The following is an 18,052-nucleotide window of genomic DNA, read 5'->3' on the forward strand; positions in this document are numbered from 1 at the left end:
ATCCTTGTTAAGGTCCGTGTTCAGTGAAGAGGAAAGGCGTTTGGAATAGGGCCTGACCATGTATTTGTACAGGGCTTCAATAATACAACATTATACCTGCGTGAAGGCGAGTGGAAGATGGCACCCACGTTAAGGTGGCACTAAACTGCAGTGGAAAAGCAAAGCGAGCTGAGTTGAGTCGAGCTGTACCGTGCAGTGGAAAAGTGGCTTTAACTTACATACTAGGCAGTGGTAACTCAGTGGTAAAGATCAGAACTACTTATCAGAAGGTTGTGAGTTCAGATCCCAGCACTGCCAAGCTGCCACTGCTGGGCTCTTGAGCAATGCCCTTAACCCTCAACTGCTCAGTTGAATAAATTAGATAAATGCAAGTTGCTCTGGATAACAGGGTTTGCCAAATGTAATAAATGTCTACTTTTCTTTGCTGATATACAGACAGACCAACAAACACACACACACATGTTCTCTTTTAAACAGAGTATCCCGGTGTTGTAATATCTTGAACTATAATCTTGGTTCTGCAGGGACATACAGGACAGGCTTATTGAGCATACAGACAGAATCTACAACTGGAGCAGTGAGCAGGACCTCCCATAGCAAATACAGATCATCCACATCTCCATTTCAAAGCCTCAAATAAAGTGCAGGAAATTCCACAATGCTTATTCTCTCATTTAGATCTTTGATATCCTTTTTTTCATTAAATATATCTTATCATGTCAATAATGATAAAAATCATTCAATTGAAACTACTTCTTCTGAGGAGTGAGATAACCGGCGTCCCCTCTGTTGATCCTCTTATCCAAGAGAGACAGAAAGACAGCTCTTAAAAAGAAATAAGGCTGTTCTGATTGTGATGCAATTGCTGCTCATTTATATTTCTTGTATTTATCAAGGCACCTGAACTGAGTAAATAATGTTGTGCTGGTTGAGGATGGGACAACCACTCAGTGAAAAATCTGCAGAAACATGTGAGGGTTTTTGTGTTGTTTTTTTTTTATATAAACTGTATAGGCAAGAAGATTTGTGGCACTGTTTTTCCAATTTGCATATCATGCTTCATCTCGTTTTGTTGACACCCCAGGGCCCAGGCAAAGATTTTGATCTCTTTATAGGGTGATAGAACTGACTGTGCACTTGTGCATGTTTTGGCTCACTCTGTCTCTGTGATGCAGTTTACACTTCACAGGTGTGTCATTATACAGCCACCGAGGTAAATTTCATCTGTTCACAAAAATACATATTAAAAACTTCATCCAGTTATTATTTGTTCAAAGATTATATTGCTGTATGATTTTAATGTAATGTTAATGTTTGCTGTTTGAGAGGCCACAGCCATTTTGCATAAAAAAACACTTCCTGGTTTATTTCCTAATACTATACATTAATTTATTTAAGCAAAAAAAGAACCGATTCAAGATCAGACCTCTTGTTCTGTGATGTCTCAGTAACAATAGTTTAATCACAGCAATCCAGTGCACGTAATAATGTAGTATGTATTGTACTCGGAGTGTAGCCCTAGTTTGAATTACTGCCCAAGGTGTCCAGTTTTTTTGTTGTTGTCGTTGTCCCTCAGAATCTTGAAATAATTCAAATATTCCATGTGGATTATTTTCTATCTGAGAATATTCAGACTCTCAGAAGCACTCAGGATGAAATAGGTCACTCCAAGACTCTCTTTATACTACATGGAATCTGTTAAGAGATCTTACTCCCTAGATCATTTTGTCCCTGCTTTGGCATGGAAATCAATTTTAGAAAAAAAAACTCCCAAGTTTTGTTGTTTCAGTGAAAACCTCTGAAGTGCAGTGCCTTGGTGGAGTTTCTCTTTCACTAATTTCCTCGTCTCCATGTGTTCTGGCTAACCACTAACCGAACATAGGAGATAAGATTACATTGTGCAAGAAATATTTTTTAAGTCGTACCTTTCTTCTGTTTTTCTACAAATCGGCCTAACTCTTAAGCAATACGAGGTGTCTACAGACCAGTCATAGGCTTAGATCCTTCCCTAAAGTTCCACAAAGACGTCAACAACATAGGTCCTGCACCTGTTTCTGTTAATACCATTCTATAAAAGCATGACTGCCCATTATTTTCTTCCTATTAAAGAGTCGTGTTCATCTGGAGCTGCAGACAAACTCGTTTAATGTGGTTCATGTTGCACACCACCAAAGTTATTCCTTTTTAGCTGTTTGTTCTAAACTGCATTTCTTCCCTTCTTCTCCATCGTACCAAAAGCAGTACCACCTTTTAGATATTTCAGAGCTGTAATCCTTCAGTGGAAGGCAGAAAAAAAGTATTTGTTGTCAGACAGGATATTCTGTCTCATATTAATAGTGAGGGCCGACTTCAAAGGATGAGCACAAATAGACTTGCATTGTCCTGCCTCTATATCCTTCAGAGTTCAAAGCAGGAGTTTGAATAGCAGTGTTTCTAAAGCTTCTCTTTTAGACCTGCTGAGATGTAAAGCAGGTAACCTGCTATTGACGCACATGCACACAAACACGCATGCTGATATATATGCGCAGAGTTGCTGTTAATACATTCTTTACTAAGCTTCATGCTAATACTAAGCACCGCCATCACACGCATATGATAAGACTTGGCATTAAAGCTCTCACTTTGTGCAAGTCATCCTTGCAGGCACATCCCTGCTGTCTCTAGTATTGAATAAGCAGGTAGTTTAAGATATATTTACTTTTAACCCTATGTGCTGATTGATGCCTAAGTGAGGGACATGTGTAGCAGGCAGACAGATGTCAGATGTGTGTTGTCAAGGGAGGGGGGTTCTCTGTCGAAGCACCTTCCCTATAGACTGCATTAATGAAGACAGAGAAAGAGAGAGTGAGTGAGAGAAGGGGAAGGAGATAAAAGAGAGAGTGGAGTATGCACATCAAAGAGTTGCTAATGATGGGAGATGCCATTAGGGGTTGTAGTGGCCTTTGTTTCTGCTTTCTAACACCTGCAATTTGTTGAGGGCTTTCTATGTACCACTGAATTACCCACATTTGCATGACTACTGTGTGAATACAAAAAGGAATATATATAAAAAAATTAAAAAAAAAGATCCCCAAAGAGTTTGGGTGCCTTATACTTAAGCAGTGCTTCATGTCTTTTAAGGAATAGCTAGCTGATTACCTAGCTGATGATGCAATATAATATAGGATTTCACAAACTAGATTTAACAGGCATGTAACAATGCAACGTATGGTATCATTTCGTTTGATAAGTGGCTCTCGATTCGATAAGTTGGCATGTCGAACAATGCATTCAACAGACTGCATAATAAGGCATACGATTCATCCTACATACCACTGATTCTTTCAGTCGGCATTACCCAGCTATTTCTATCTAGATTAGAGAAATCACAGTAGCAATTTCACAGTAGGAAGTTCACAGCTGCAGATATGAGATTCTACTCAGTAGTGGAAAGTGCAGGATTCAAAAACATGTTTGAGCTACAAAGAGCTGAGGGACAGCATGGTTGCCATGTTCAGTATTTCTTCCAAATCCAAGTTTTGAAACAAGTTTACAGATGCAAAACGATGTCAGTTAAGGCACAAGAAAAAAATGTCTTGGGCTAGTTTCAGGTCTTTTGGTGCCATTTTTGAGATGTTGTTAGTGTGGCGATTTTGCCATGGCCTGGCAACCCTGCTCAACAGTAAAAGCTTAGCCAGAGAGCGCTAATGCTTAATTGGCCATGTTTCATTTTGTAACATTTTAATTAACATCTTTGTTTCATTATTTGCTGCTAAGAGTCTGAATGGCTCATGCAAACAATCATTATTAAGTTTCATTTACTGTACTTGTATAATGTTGAATGTTGGACTGTTTTAATCAATTAAAAATGGATCATAACAAAGTAGAATTGTGTATAACATTACCCCCTTAACATTTAATGCACTATGCACCATCAGTGCCTAGCTATCAGTACTTACTGCTACAGCAGGACTATAGTGTAGTAATCCATATGACCATATGGGTGAGCATGTATCCTGTCTCTTCTGAAAATGAGCTTATTTAACATTTCTGGGCCTGCGGGATTTGGAGGGAACTGTGGAGCAAATCAGAGCGTGAAATTGCGATTAGCCCCCGTTGTTTGTACCGATTGAAGGAGGCTATAGCGCTTGGCATGGCCAAAGGTGTAACCTGTTTTGTTTGGCCTTGCTGAAGTCCTTCCAGATGGAGTGAGCAGCTGCCATTGAGTAAATGTGAGCTGTGTGTGCACAACAAGGATGGCTCAGGTCCTTTTTAGATTCAGGAAGCAAAGAAACAAATCTGTCGCTCACAGTCGGGAGGAGCAGCCTTAGAGAAACACCTCGAGCTAGAGCAGCAGCTCTCCAAGTTCAGCTCCACTGTGTCTGTGCTGCCTGACTGCTATATATCGGACTCAGAGGAACACCTTCACACGGTGCTGCTAGTCCTCAAGTGTGGATGGATCGCATTAATAATTGAAAAATAGTCTCTTCCAGTATCTGCTTTTCAGACGAAGGACCTCCTACTACTCTTTAAGAGGCAACAGTATTACTGTACAGAATATTCATAGCCACATCTAAAGGTTACCAGAACACAAAGCAGCCTACTGGAAATCTTAACCTTAGTCATTCATAGCAGCACCATTACTACCCCATTTATGGCATTTACAGATGCCATTATCCAGAGTGACTTACAATTATCAATTTTTAAAAAATATATACAACAGAGCAGTTGATGGTTAAGGACCTTGCTCAAGAGCCCAGCAGTGGTAGCTTCGTGGTGCTGGGATTTGAACTCATGACCTTCAGATCAGTCCAACAGCGTAACCTGAGAGCTACCACTTACCCCAAATTTATTTTCCAGTATCAGCATGTACACCTGTAAAAGTGTCTTTATCCTCTTATACCACAGCAATTTACCAACAATTACATTTTTTTCTTTAGTAAGGAATACACATTTCATACATTTTGTCCATTTGTAGTTAGTGTTGTGTAATATTAAGGACTGTTTGTGAAATATATTAGTTCCTGTCACTTGCATTATAGCAGCTATATACATTCATTCCCTCAGCAGCCTCTCTTTATTTCTCTCTTTTGAAGTTAATAAAGCAAATGCAGTTTGTAATGTTGCCAAGAAAACAAGAAGCGCAATGTCCTCTGTCCTGAAGTCTTTCCCGCTTCAAAAAACTTAAAGGAATAGAACTAACTGTGACCATGCAAGCAACAATGTATGTGGATAAGCACTTTAATACAAACCTGTGACTTTAAAAAGAATAAAATAAAATAAATAAATAAAAACCATTCATAGTACCTTCCTGCCATGTGCTACTGTGAGTTTAGCTTCTTTTATTGAAAAATGTTTTATCAGATATAACTTAATTTTACTAGTTAAAGTGGATGCTACAACAGTTAGGTCAATTTGATTAATGAAGCAACTTCCAGTACGATCAATTTCGAACGTGGCCTCAGCGATTACCCTGCATCAGCAGCTCTCTGCAGCCCACAGTCATGCCACACACAGAGCTTTGGCTGCTGTTTGGATCATGACCTCTCCCTCCTCTCATGACCCTAGGTCAGTCTGGGTTTGACCTTTAAACGTGCAGCCAAGCTTTTGCCTGGCAGCTTGAAGAGGGCCAGCCATATCAGATTTCAGGGGAAAATGTTGGAGAGTCGGGAGTGCAGAGCAGTGCACTGGAGCCTGAGTACAATGGCAGCTTTCTGTCAGGCAGCGACTTCAAAGGCTGACTGAGTGACTGCTCTGAGTTAGACTTTGTTGTAGATCACTGAGGAAATTCACAGATGTTTTCTCATACGAGACACCATTACGGCGGCTCAAGTACCCAGTAGCCCCGAGCATTTCTTTCTCTCACTTCTCTCATTTCTCTTTTTCCATCTTTCCTGTTCTGGCTCTCTCTTTCCCATGCTCCCTTTCTTGTGTGTGAGACAGATGTGGAACCAATTTTTCCTTTTTTCCTGCAGTCTGTTCATAGAACATAAAAAGACAATTTATTCACTCGGACCTTTCAAGTGAGAGACCCAAATAAGGAAGTTAATGTCCTTTTTTAAATATAGAAAGTTCTAACCAAGTAGTGCATAACAGTAAAATGTGTTAATCACTGTGTGTGCTTCAGATACAGTTTAAATGAATGTTCATGTAATTTAATTAAACCCATGTATTGATCATTCCTTATCATGATTAATTAATATCTATCTTTCTCTCTGTCTTTCTCACTGTCTCCACATACAGATTGCCATCTTCAAGTCCTAACCAATAGATGTATATTGTATTTTACAGGAAATACTGAGGCATTATAGTGTAAATCTTTATAATTTAAAGTGTTTACTTAGGTCATCTTTGGTATGAACAATGGGACCACAAATTTATTATTTAACTTTCATTCGATTTCTGAGGTTTAATTGATGTCAGTCTTAATCTAATTAACTTTTGTAACAATATTTTTCTTGCCAACTGTTGTTAAACAAAAAAAAAAGACTCTGTTCAGAGAACATGCTGTTTAATGTTTCACTTTAGTTTTTATGACATTGTACATTGTATTCATTTACTAAACATACTGCTATATTTTCTTTTAGTTTATTCAATCTATTTGACTAGGGCTTCTCCACCGAACATGTCTTACTACAGCTCAGTACATCAACGCAATCCCAGATCTATCCCTGTCCCGGGCGAATGTGTGTCATTATCCTATCTGGTAACCTTAACCATGAATGTAGGAGGAGTTTCTCTGGAGGGTCTCTGTTATTGAAATCATAGGAATACGTTCTAAAATACCAGTTAAGATTCAAATAAAAATGAATTTGAAATGGAAACTGGTATCTCTCGTTTGATGTTAGAATGCACGTGGCACTGCTGCATTTTTCTCTCATAGAGTGAAGGTTAAGCACAATTTAATTTTAATAGGAGTTAAGTAAATATGACAATGCTTTCATGTTTATTGAAGATAATAAGGAGCCAACTTTCACTTAACACAGACATTACACTATCCTATTAGGGAAGATTTTTATGTTGGTAAAGTAGTTTTTCCAGCCACAGACATAATCAGGATGTTCCTGCAACTGTGTTTTTCAATGCTCTTCACTAATTTTCGCGCCACCCGGATGTCCTGGCTCAATCGTGTGGTAAAGAGGGTGACCAAATTCAGCACAGGTAATTAGGTACATCACACCTCTCTTGACAGTGGAAATGGCAACAACATGGAGGATTATGGGTAATGTGCTGAGCTTTACAGCATTGTCCGGTGGAAAAGATATATTTGAATGGGTTCTGGGATAGAGTCGCGACTGGGCATACTAAAACTGAAAAAAACTGTTAAATAAAACTTTTGTCTTGTATGTGATTACTGTGGCCAGTGTTTGTGTGCAACCTTTTCTCTTTTTTTCCATAATCAGCTGTATTTTGTACTACACTGGCAATGAAAAATAAATGAATAAAATGCTTACTGATGATGGTTCAGTTTACTTTAGTTCTAGACTTTATCATTACAACCCTCTAAAACAGACAGTATATAAATGTGAATAGATATTACAGAGATGGGATTTTCTTTGTTCAGTGGGGTTGAGGTCAGAGCTCAGTGCAGGCCACTCAAGTTTTTCCCACTCCAACCTCGACCTCTAATGCCACAGTGCACAAAGAAATCCTATACAGTTTTGTGCTTCCAACTTTATGGCAACAGTTTGGGAAAGACCCATATATGGATGTAATGGATATGTGTAAGTATGTAAGTCTTATTTATAAAGCACATTTATAACAACTTTAGTTGCCCAAAGTGCTATAGATAAGATTAAGATTATAAAATAACAAGGACTAAAAATAGACAGAGCACAAGAAATGAATAAATGCTAAGAGATGAAATAGTGAAATAATAACACCAATAACAAAAAATAAAATGAATAGGAAAGCTCAAAAATCACACATGAAATTATGTTTTTAGTTTTGATTTAAAAATGGTAACTGAAGGCACTCCTGATATCTAGGGGTAGGCTGTTCCACAGCCTTGGCAGCATGACCACAAAAACACAGTCATCCTTTAGCGTCAACTGAGACTTTGAACAGCCAGGGCTGGGCTGCTCAAGGTGTCCACATACTTTTGGCCTTGTAGTGCATATATTGAGAATTTGAAATACATGGCTGAAAACTTTCTGAATTTTATCACTTCACTGCTTTTTTTTAAACTTGTGACCTTATCAGTCTTAGCAACAATGTCCTTAATGTTATACCATTGCTATTAAAGCCATTAGAATTAAATTTTCCTGATTTAACTATCATGTCAGTAACTATAATGCTTATAGTGTAATGTACTGTTGGTAGTGGGGTTTTTTTAATGGGAAAACCTCATACACTTATACTTGACCAGTAATGGCTGATTATAACTGAGTATTCTCGACGTCATTTAAGTGGCTCTTTTAAGATAAAATAATAATAATAATTTCAATCAGTTACATGCAAATTTTCCTTAATTAAACTTTGCCATTTCACAAAAATGCCCCTTATTCACCTGATGGTCATGGTTCTATGCCTCATACTGTTAAAGATAAAGGGGCAATAAAAATAAATTTTGCAATGTTATACATCCACTGCAGGAAAGATGAGGTTGCCCTGGGCCCAGTGGGAAGCCCCAGATCGCCCCTTGGCTGGGAACACAATAATCCCTTCAAAGAAAGCGATCCACTTCCAAATCAATCATTGAAAACTTTTTAGGGACAGTGGGAGTACTTGTAGAAATGCAAAATAAAAAAAATCTGGAACATTATTAATCGTGTTATTCGTCTCTATAATAGAACAAAATGAGCACATTTTAAGTTTGATGTTTAAAAACAGTAAATTGACTACTTAAGTAGTAAATTGACTTATCACTACTTTGTTTAAAATTGCCCTTAGTTATTTAACTTTACTTTTTTTTTTTTAATTTAGCATGATATCTTACTGTGAGATGTATAGGGCATACATGTGGATTAGTTCCACTGTACAAAAAGATACCGTATATAAAGATCATTGGCTATGTTGAAAACACTACCACATCGATTTTATGTGAACTGGACTAAAATGCCATTGACTGTTTAATATTGTGGTGAGTTTAATACTGTTTAATACAGCAGTTGGAGCAATTGAGTACGGGTTGCTTAGATAACTGATGTGTAGACAAGTAGGTGGAGAAGTGGGTGGGTGATTGGAAAACCGTTTCCTTTCACTAAAGATTGAATCTCCTCCCTCAGAGTATCTTAAACTGGATTCCAAATAGCACCCTCCTGTCTATAATTTCAATATAGGCTATTAAATACTAGCTTTTACACCCTAGGTAGCAACTACGTGTCTAATAGGGAGCCATTTGGGATTCCGGCTCAACTTTTCAAGGAAACGCCAAAAGAAAAATGTCATGCTTTTTGACACTTTGACGCCTTTAATTAGCAAAGCTAGTCAACTATGACACCTTAATCACTTGACAAGTGGACTACTGAGGCATCATTTGTCATTTGTTCATGAGAATTCCCATACAGTGGCTTTCAATTAGGGATGACTGAATAACTGGTGGAGCACTTCTTAAGTTAATATTATATTTGTTTTGTAACACTTGAACTGATTTATAAAATAATGATTTCTGTTGACATTAGAGTCGAAACAAAGAAGGCTGAAGGATGGCCCATTTTTTTCCCTATGAGTTTTAAGAAGAATTTTCCCTGTTATGGCTTGTCTTAGCTGAAACAAATGGGTCGAATCCTGATTAACTTTGTGTTGAATCGCATTATCCCGTCTCTTTCGCCCCCCCCCCCCCCGTGAAGCTATCTAACAAGCCTCGTACCAATAGATTTGTGCAGATAACACGGGGGCATTGTGGCGACGGGCCGCGCTACAAATCCTTAATTACAGCATGGGGGGATCGGGTGACTCCGCCATCCAATACCGGGCTCCCCGCGCGGAGAGGGCTCTTTGATCAAGAAAATCCAATTATTTGTGTATATACATTTCCCACATAGTGATTACTTCATTAATTGTCCCGCCTTTATCTCCAACCTGCCCATCCCCCCTAATAATCAGCCCTTTTATCCAGACCAACAAACACACCATAGGAGCTTTGTGGATTCAAAGGATTTGCTTCCCGCTCTCAAAGAGCCGCTATTCTTTGATGATTGGGCAGCGGCAAACTTCAAAGTAATAAATCTTCCTCCTGACTGGCTGGCGGCCCACCAAAGTCCTTATCAAATCCTAAGAAGTGATCCTTCAGTCCCTCAGATGGTCCAAGGATATCTGGAGGAGAGGAAGCGCAGGGACTCCAGTTTTCTACAGGAACACGCTTTTGTGTTTCCCCCAGCGCTCCGACTCTTCGCCTGAGACTGTGAGGAAGAGCGCAAGCAGAAAGTTTGCCATGGCAGCGGTGGCTGTGCTGAGGAACGACAGTCTACAGGCGTTTCTGCAGGTTCGTGTGACGTTTTAAAACCTATTAGAAATTTGGATATTTTTTTCCCTACAAAGTGACTGATATATAGTGGATAATATAGATTTACGCGAATTTTGATCAGTTACAATCATGTTCCTCGATTTGTGAGAACACTTTTTTTTGCCTAATATACACACGTAAACACGTTTTTGTTTTTGTTTTTAAATAAACTTGCATTCGTTTTGTGTTAAAATTGCCACTGACTAAGTCAGAGGCTCCATATGGCAAAGTTGCGCATTTCATTCTCTCCCCACATGCTAACTTTATAACATGTCTTCTTTCTGGATCATTAAGGACCGTACTCCAAACTCTTCACCGGAGAACAACAAGCATTCACCTCTGGCGCTTTTAGCAGCTACGTGTAACAGAATCGGGCACCACCACCACCACCACCATCACCACGCAGCCAACCCAGCCGACTTCATCCAAGTTCCGTACGACGCGACCCTGGGTTCTCCATCGCGCATTTTCCATCCGTGGAGTAACGAGGCGAATCCTCAGCCCACTCTTTCCAGCAGTTCCTCTTTCGGACTATCATCTAAAGCTCCACTTTCCGCGCACCTCCAAGGCTCCTACAGCTCTGCCCATGAGCTGCCGTTAACCCCACCGGCTGAGCCCTCGTACCCTTACGACTTCTCGCCGGTCAAGATGCTACCTTGCTCCGTGCAGTCATTACAAGCCACGTGTCCGCCGACCTACGTCCCCGCTGTGACGTACACGGCTCCCGCACCCATGCCACCCACCGTGCCAGCTTTTGTAGCCGGCCACTCGGGCCTGGTACACCAGCAGCAGAGACAGCTGTCCCCAAATCCGGCCGAGGACATCCCGTGGTGGAGCTTGCAGCAAAGCAACGCTGTGAGTCACCCGTCGTCCCTGGCGCCTCACCGTTTTCCTCTACAGAGGGGTTTAGTGCTTGGCCACACGGACTTGGCGCAGTACCAGAGTCAGATTGCAGCTCTGCTGCACCCCAAATCCCCTCTCGCTTCAGCGCGCCGGTGCCGCAGGTGTCGCTGCCCGAACTGCCAGACGTCTAACTCGAGCGACGAACCGGGTAAAAAGAAGCAGCACGTGTGCCATGTTCCTGGCTGCGGCAAAGTTTACGGCAAGACGTCGCACCTAAAAGCGCACCTTCGCTGGCACTCCGGAGAGAGACCGTTCGTGTGCAACTGGCTCTTCTGCGGGAAAAGTTTCACTCGCTCCGATGAACTGCAGAGGCACCTGAGGACACACACCGGAGAGAAGCGCTTCGCCTGTCCCGACTGCTGCAAGAGGTTCATGAGGAGCGACCACTTGGCCAAACACGTGAAAACACATCAGAACAAGAAAGCCAAACCTCACGAAAAGAGCACCGAACACGTTAAACGGGAAGACACGAGGCACATATAAAGGACTAAAACAATGACTGGTGCGATATCCGCTTCTCCTGACAGCGCACAGGGCATACACAGTGGACTTTCTGAAAATCTGCAAGTTTCTTAACAACCAGTGCAAGTTGGGGGTTTTTTAAGACGTGAAAAGTCGCACAGCTTTGGAAGCTACCTTTCTGGACTTGTAAATATGATTTTCAAGTCTGTACATCAGTTCTCATAGGGACTTTGAAAGATGTTTCATATCCCTGTGCTGCCCATATATCACTAACAAGTTTTGAACTTGTGTTAAGATCTTTGTCTTCGGTGGAAGATCTCACATTGATTGTAAATATATATATTTAATAGCTTTTGTTGAAGGAAAGTGTCAGTTTTTCGCTCCTTGTGGGGTGTTTTAGCATGCTATATTGAAAAGAAGCTGTTAAATTGCTGTGTAAAAATAAAGAACTTGATCATCCACTTAAAGCTGAGTAGTAAGTAAGAGATTTTCACATCAGGGTGAGGGGGAAAATACAGTTTAAGATCTTAATATCGGCTTCCTGGTTTTAGCAAGCCCTTCAAGTAAACTTGACATCAGTGTAGAATAGTGTTAGTTTATATAAACGGAGTAATTATTGCAACCTTGTTCGACAGCAACTTTTACATCACCTAATAATATTATTGTTGTTTATTATTGTAAGACATTAATATTAGCATTACCCCAACCCCCAACAAATGCAGGAGCCATGCTCGTATCACAGCTAGCTTATAGTCAGATGATGGCATCTGAAGTTTGGATAAGTTGGCTGGCACCGCTTTAAATCGATATATGTAAAATATACGGATGTCCATAACTTTAGCTCATTTTACTAGAGTGTATGCCTGTGTGCTGTAAAGTATTTATATTTAAGGTGATTTGCCCACATACTGAATATTTTTTTGCATTTTTATTTTTTTTTTTTTTCTTTTTTTTTTTTCAAACAGTGCAAAAGTTTTACTTGTGTGTGGAGTTTTAGTGAAAATATGTAAAAAAAAAAAAAAAAAGAGCCAGCTGTTTTAACTCTAAGTTGCCTTTAATTCATTTATGTAATTTAAAAAAAACAAAAAACAAACAAACAAAAAAAACCCTGAGAGTTATACTACTCCATTTGTTGGGGTTTGCAATAAGTAGATAAAAGAAGCTCAATACCTTTACAGAACCACAGCATGCTTTTTTTTGTTTTGTTTTGTTTTGTTTTGTTTTTTAATTATTTATTTTTTATTTTTTAGGTTTACTTTCTTAAGTACACATGGAGAGCAAAATAGTTTAGGAAAAAACTAATGTAACAGAATTGCATGTGGTGTGTGCATTTCCACAGATTCCTGAAAGGACTATACATCAAAATTAAATAGGCTTGCTAGATGAGCTTTTTAAGCTTTTAGTGCACAGTGAAACAGAACTTATCTCAAAAATATGGATTGTCCTTATGGGATGATATGGCCATTTCGCAAAACGTCCTAAGTATTTAGGACACTAAGTTAGAACAGAAATCTACTGTGTTATCTGTGTAAAGCTCTTGAAGGCCTGAGAGTGTGATGAATTTCCACACAGGTCAGAGGCTGAACTGCAGTTGTAGTGTACACTCATAGAAAAGGGTTCTTTGATGGTGTGTCTGTATAATTAACAGTGTGTATCCTAATAGAGCTCTAGTTGGAACCCTTTCTGATGGAGGAAAAAGTCTACATGGGTCTACACAGAACTTTTAAGGGTTGCTCTAGAGGGATAACTGAAGAACCTGTAAGGGTTCTAGATTTGACCCTTTTTTATGGGCGTATAAGAACTTTTGTATGCGAATTACAGCAAATATGTTGATGGATGTAGGGCCACCAAATAGTGGTTCCTCAAACTGGTAAAAATGTTATTACTAGTGTCCTCCTTGACACCACTACAGCACCACTTGGACAGTACAGGACAAATCAGAATACAATTTAATTTTATTTATTTTCTGTGAGCTCCTGTGGTATTTTTACTCAGAGACCTTTCCAACAGGGTTTTTGTTTATCTACCCATAGTAAGCAGCACTCATGAACTCCTGAGACAGTGACTTATGGATAGTATATCTTGTCCTATTATATCCAATTACCAATAATGCCTCTGCTCGGTCCTTTGAAAGTACCTGATGATAACAGGCTACTTTAATTCCCAACTATTAATGTCAAACATGTTTATAAAATAAGATCTTCCTACTGGTATCTCAGTATCAAATACAATAGTGTCTCTAGGACTAAACGGAGTGATTGTAATGTGTTACTTTTGGAGCTAATTAGAGCTGTTCGTATGAGGAAAACAAACTCACTGTCAAAATAGTTTAGATCTGTGCCTGGAAGTCATTCCTTTTTAAAACTATATTTTTAAAAAAATAATGAAGTAGAGTTTAAAACTAATAATAAATGATCACTACTCATAGTCCTCATATGGCAGCAACAAAATCCTCCCAGCAGATCCAATAAGCATGCTGTATACCCTGTGACTATGTATTAACTGTATTTGTTCCCAGTTGCTAAGTATTTCCATTCTCAATCTGTTCTGATGATACATATTCTTTATCTGAGCTCCCGCTGTGTAAAATAAAATTACAACATAAATACAATCGGTCAGCTGAGAGCACTATATATGCTCTTCATTTTACAATGTCTACATCTCTAATGCAGAGGATCAAAATAGGTTCATAAACAATTAATGATCTTTGCAAAAATAAAAGACAATATAATGATGTATCCGAGTGTTAAGTATACAGTATATTTCTACTCAGGTATAGCTCTAATTGTGTGTCAAAAGATAGCAATCTGTACAAATTATTTATTTCTTTGCTAGGGTTGGAAACTACCAGTAATTGCCATGATGCATAACACAAATACAGCTCTAAAACAGGATATATACAGTACATTTACAAATATACTATATGCAATATATGTACAGTATGTATATAGTCCATGCACTAAACTTCTTCACAAAAGATATTCAAGATAGATTTATCTAAAATTATGGATCTGAAAACATGAACAATAGGTGCAACTAATGTCAACCTACAGACTGTAGCAAAGCCAATCTTGTAGCAACTTCAAAAGCACAGTCATTTTTAACCTGTAAACAGGACAGAGATGCAGTCAAGAGGAACTGGCTAGAAGACTCAAGAGTTCTGGGGGAAGTGTACAGACAAACAAATCAGCAATATAACAAGGGCAAGCCCATTTAAAGGTTTTAAACATTTAATGAATTCTTATGTCAATGGGAGTCAAAGAGAATTAGTGGCAGGCAACAATGTATGGTGGCTAAAAACTGATGGTCCCTCTTGGTAAAAGTTGATAACTATGCAGCAGTGCTTTTGACTGATTATAGTCACAAAAAAGACCCCAACATACAACAAATTTCAGTAATCCAATCAAGAATTTATGTGTGCCTAAGTGGGTTTTGAACAACATTCATTTGCTTGTCAAAATAAAGACATGAATTAAGATTTTTTTTTTTAAATAATAATATTAATATTAAGATGAAACAGCATTGACAAAGTGTGAGATTTCATGTATGGTGCTAGGCAGCTGAGATTTTACAATTAGTAATAATAATAATAATAATAATAATAATAATACTCTATTAATAAACTCATATTACAAATTTATACTCTTCAGCTTTTACTTACTTCCAATTTGCTTTAATTTAGCTATAAAAAATTCTTGTCCTTTCTAATTGCAATGTCATTGACAATAATTTAGCCACTGGGTCCCATCAACATAACAATGAAGGAGAATGTTATGCTTCTGTCCATCATGTATCTCTGGGACAATTATAGGAAAATAATTGGGTCCTAAAGTCTCCACTGGTGATGGTGTCAGAAGAGGAAAATAAATCACTAACATTAAATGGAATTTTGATAAAACTGGCATTTGAAACAAAACCAGTTGGGTAACATTTACTGAATGATAATGCTGCCCAGTACAACACTTAATGAATACATTATAGTCTTCACTGTCAAAGATAAATGTGATCATGGCCCAGATGGCACAATGTCTGGAATCAGATCATTTGGTCAGGACAACAGAGTGCCCTAAAAGTTATTTCTCACAACATGAGGACTGCAGAAGTATCAGTGCTAATGTTTGCAAATTAAACTGCATTTACTATACACACTTAGGTGACCTCATAATGGGGAAAACTCGAGTTTTTTCTGAGGCAGTGAATAATCATTTCTTTTCTACATACATGCAACCTGGCAATAAACCACCGACATCGATTAATAAATAAATGGGTTTACCTGTTGTACAATTAAAATCCATTTTCCCCATATGAGGTGTTTTTGCTAGCAAATACTTATAAATTTTATAGTTGCAAATAGCACATTAAGCTGTTAGCGCTGATCTAGTGTCAGCAGAGGTGACAGATGTACAAATAATAGCATATGGGTGCTTCCTATGCTGGTTGCTGGGCTGAAATCCAGGTGTCTTTATGCAGTTTTTTTGAAATCCACTAACTGCTTGGCTATGACCATGTGAATCATGTATTAACTGCTTAAATTACATAATTGTATTGTTAGTGTGTACTTAGTAGAGAACACGTAATTCCATTCCCACATGCTGATAGTGTGATGCACAGCTATGCTCCCAGTTATTTGGAGTAACACAGTTAGCCATCATCAGTGAAGCACAACAATCCAAATAAAGTCTGTTACACTGCGTAAATGATTATGCCTGATTTTAGCCTGAGTGTCTGTCCCCCGCCTTGTGCCCCGTGTTCCCAGGGATAGGCTCCAGGCTCCCCCACAACCCTGTGTAGGATAAGCAGTATGGAAAATTGATGGCTGGATGGATGATAAGGCAACATTTACCAACAGGCTATTTTTTTAATTGAATGAATAAAAACATTCATTACAGGAATAATAAGAATAATGTTCCATTTATATAGTGCTTTTCTTAGACTCAAGGTTGTTGTACACAAAAAGAGATAAGTGATCTGATCTAGTTTGGACCTTTCTGATGGATAGACACTCCACTGCATGGCACCCTTCAGGGTTCTAGATTGGACTTTTTTCAGTAAGAATATATGCAATGATGCTTGCTAGAGGACAACATGGGGTTTGCATTAAGTGGCTTTTGCTAACATTAGCTTAACTTTGTGATAACCAAATAACTTGGGTGTTTTAACCCTAACAGGCTTGCCATCAAAATTACTGGGTCCAGTCTGGTCACTGAATTGTAAAAAGTCTTTCTACAAAGAAAGAAACTGTTTGGTAAACTGTTAAGATGTAAAGCTCTGAACTCAGAATCCAAAGTCACAAAACTAGCTGAGCTGGCTCACTTGTTTTTATTGATGTTTTGTTTTTGTTTTGTTTTTTTGTTTTTGTTTTTTTTATGAAAGCATTGTTTAAACTGTACAGAGGCATGTTGATTGCTCAGAGCTAAAGAAATACCTTAAACCTTAGTGGGAAGTTTTCACTTTGCACCCAGACAATAACCTGAAACTGAAGATAAGAAGGTGTTCAGGGTCAAAAATGGAACATTCAAGGTTCAAGTCGACTGATTTAAACTTCACTGAGCAGCAGTCCACTCACTGAAGGCAAGAATAAAGATAAAATTAGATTGAATGTCATCCCAAGTCATAAAACATCAGTGGGGAGTAGTTCAGTCTGCTGATGTATAGACTGAAGAACTATGCAATCATGTAGTCATCAGTAACAAAAGAAAGTATTTATTTAAAAGCCAACATATTTGCTGACTTATTTGTGATCACTGGACTAGGAGAATTATCTATAAAGGACTGTGGATAATGTAGGATTCACTTAATATAGGTGTAAAGGCCCTAATTAAATCTGACATTATTCTTCAGGTTACCTAATTTGGAGGATGAAGAAATTAACAGTACCAGCAAGCTCTTATATTCCAACGCCATCTTGTGGTGATTTTTGGATATGGGCATTTAAAATCACATTTTTGATGCGCTCTCTCTCTCTCTCTCTCTCTCTCTCTCTCTGTCTGTCTGTCTGTCTGTCTGTCTGACTGACTGACTGTCTCGCGCTTGAGGTAGTATCTAGCTTTGTACCTAGCTGCACTAAATAGCGATGACTATCATGAAGTGTTTAGTTCACGAAAGTGGTAAGGGTAGGGTAATATACTTTAAGAAAGAAAGAAAATAACATTTTAAGTAAATACAAATCTGGTGTGAAAACCTGGTTTCTTACGGAAAGAAAAACAGGTCGGTCACTGAACATTACAGTGTAAACCTGAAGAGTTGGCTTTGTGCTTTGAA

The 18,052-nt window shown here is 38.6% G+C and overlaps 1 protein-coding gene across 1 annotated transcript; it reads left to right on the forward strand.

Annotated features, from left to right (window-relative positions):
* The first annotated feature begins 10,080 nt into the window (after positions 1-10,080).
* Positions 10,081-12,707, forward strand: sp5a (Sp5 transcription factor a). The gene is made up of 2 exons (XM_017469216.3): positions 10,081-10,405; positions 10,721-12,707. Exons 1-2 carry the CDS (start codon positions 10,355-10,357, stop codon positions 11,810-11,812), a joined length of 1,143 nt encoding a protein of 380 aa, XP_017324705.1. The 5' UTR covers positions 10,081-10,354; the 3' UTR covers positions 11,813-12,707.
* Positions 12,708-18,052: the final 5,345 nt, after the last annotated feature.

This window comes from Ictalurus punctatus, chromosome 6 (genome assembly GCF_001660625.3).
Source record: "Ictalurus punctatus breed USDA103 chromosome 6, Coco_2.0, whole genome shotgun sequence".
In the NCBI taxonomy this organism is placed as follows: domain Eukaryota; kingdom Metazoa; phylum Chordata; class Actinopteri; order Siluriformes; family Ictaluridae; genus Ictalurus; species Ictalurus punctatus.

Coding starts and splice junctions, on each gene's coding strand:
- sp5a (XM_017469216.3), top strand. CDS start 10,355: ATGGCAGCGGTGGCTGTGCTGAGGAACGACAGTCTACAGGCGTTTCTG. Junction 10,406..10,720: donor GTCTACAGGCGTTTCTGCAG/GTTCGTGTGACG, acceptor TGGATCATTAAG/GACCGTACTCCAAACTCTTC.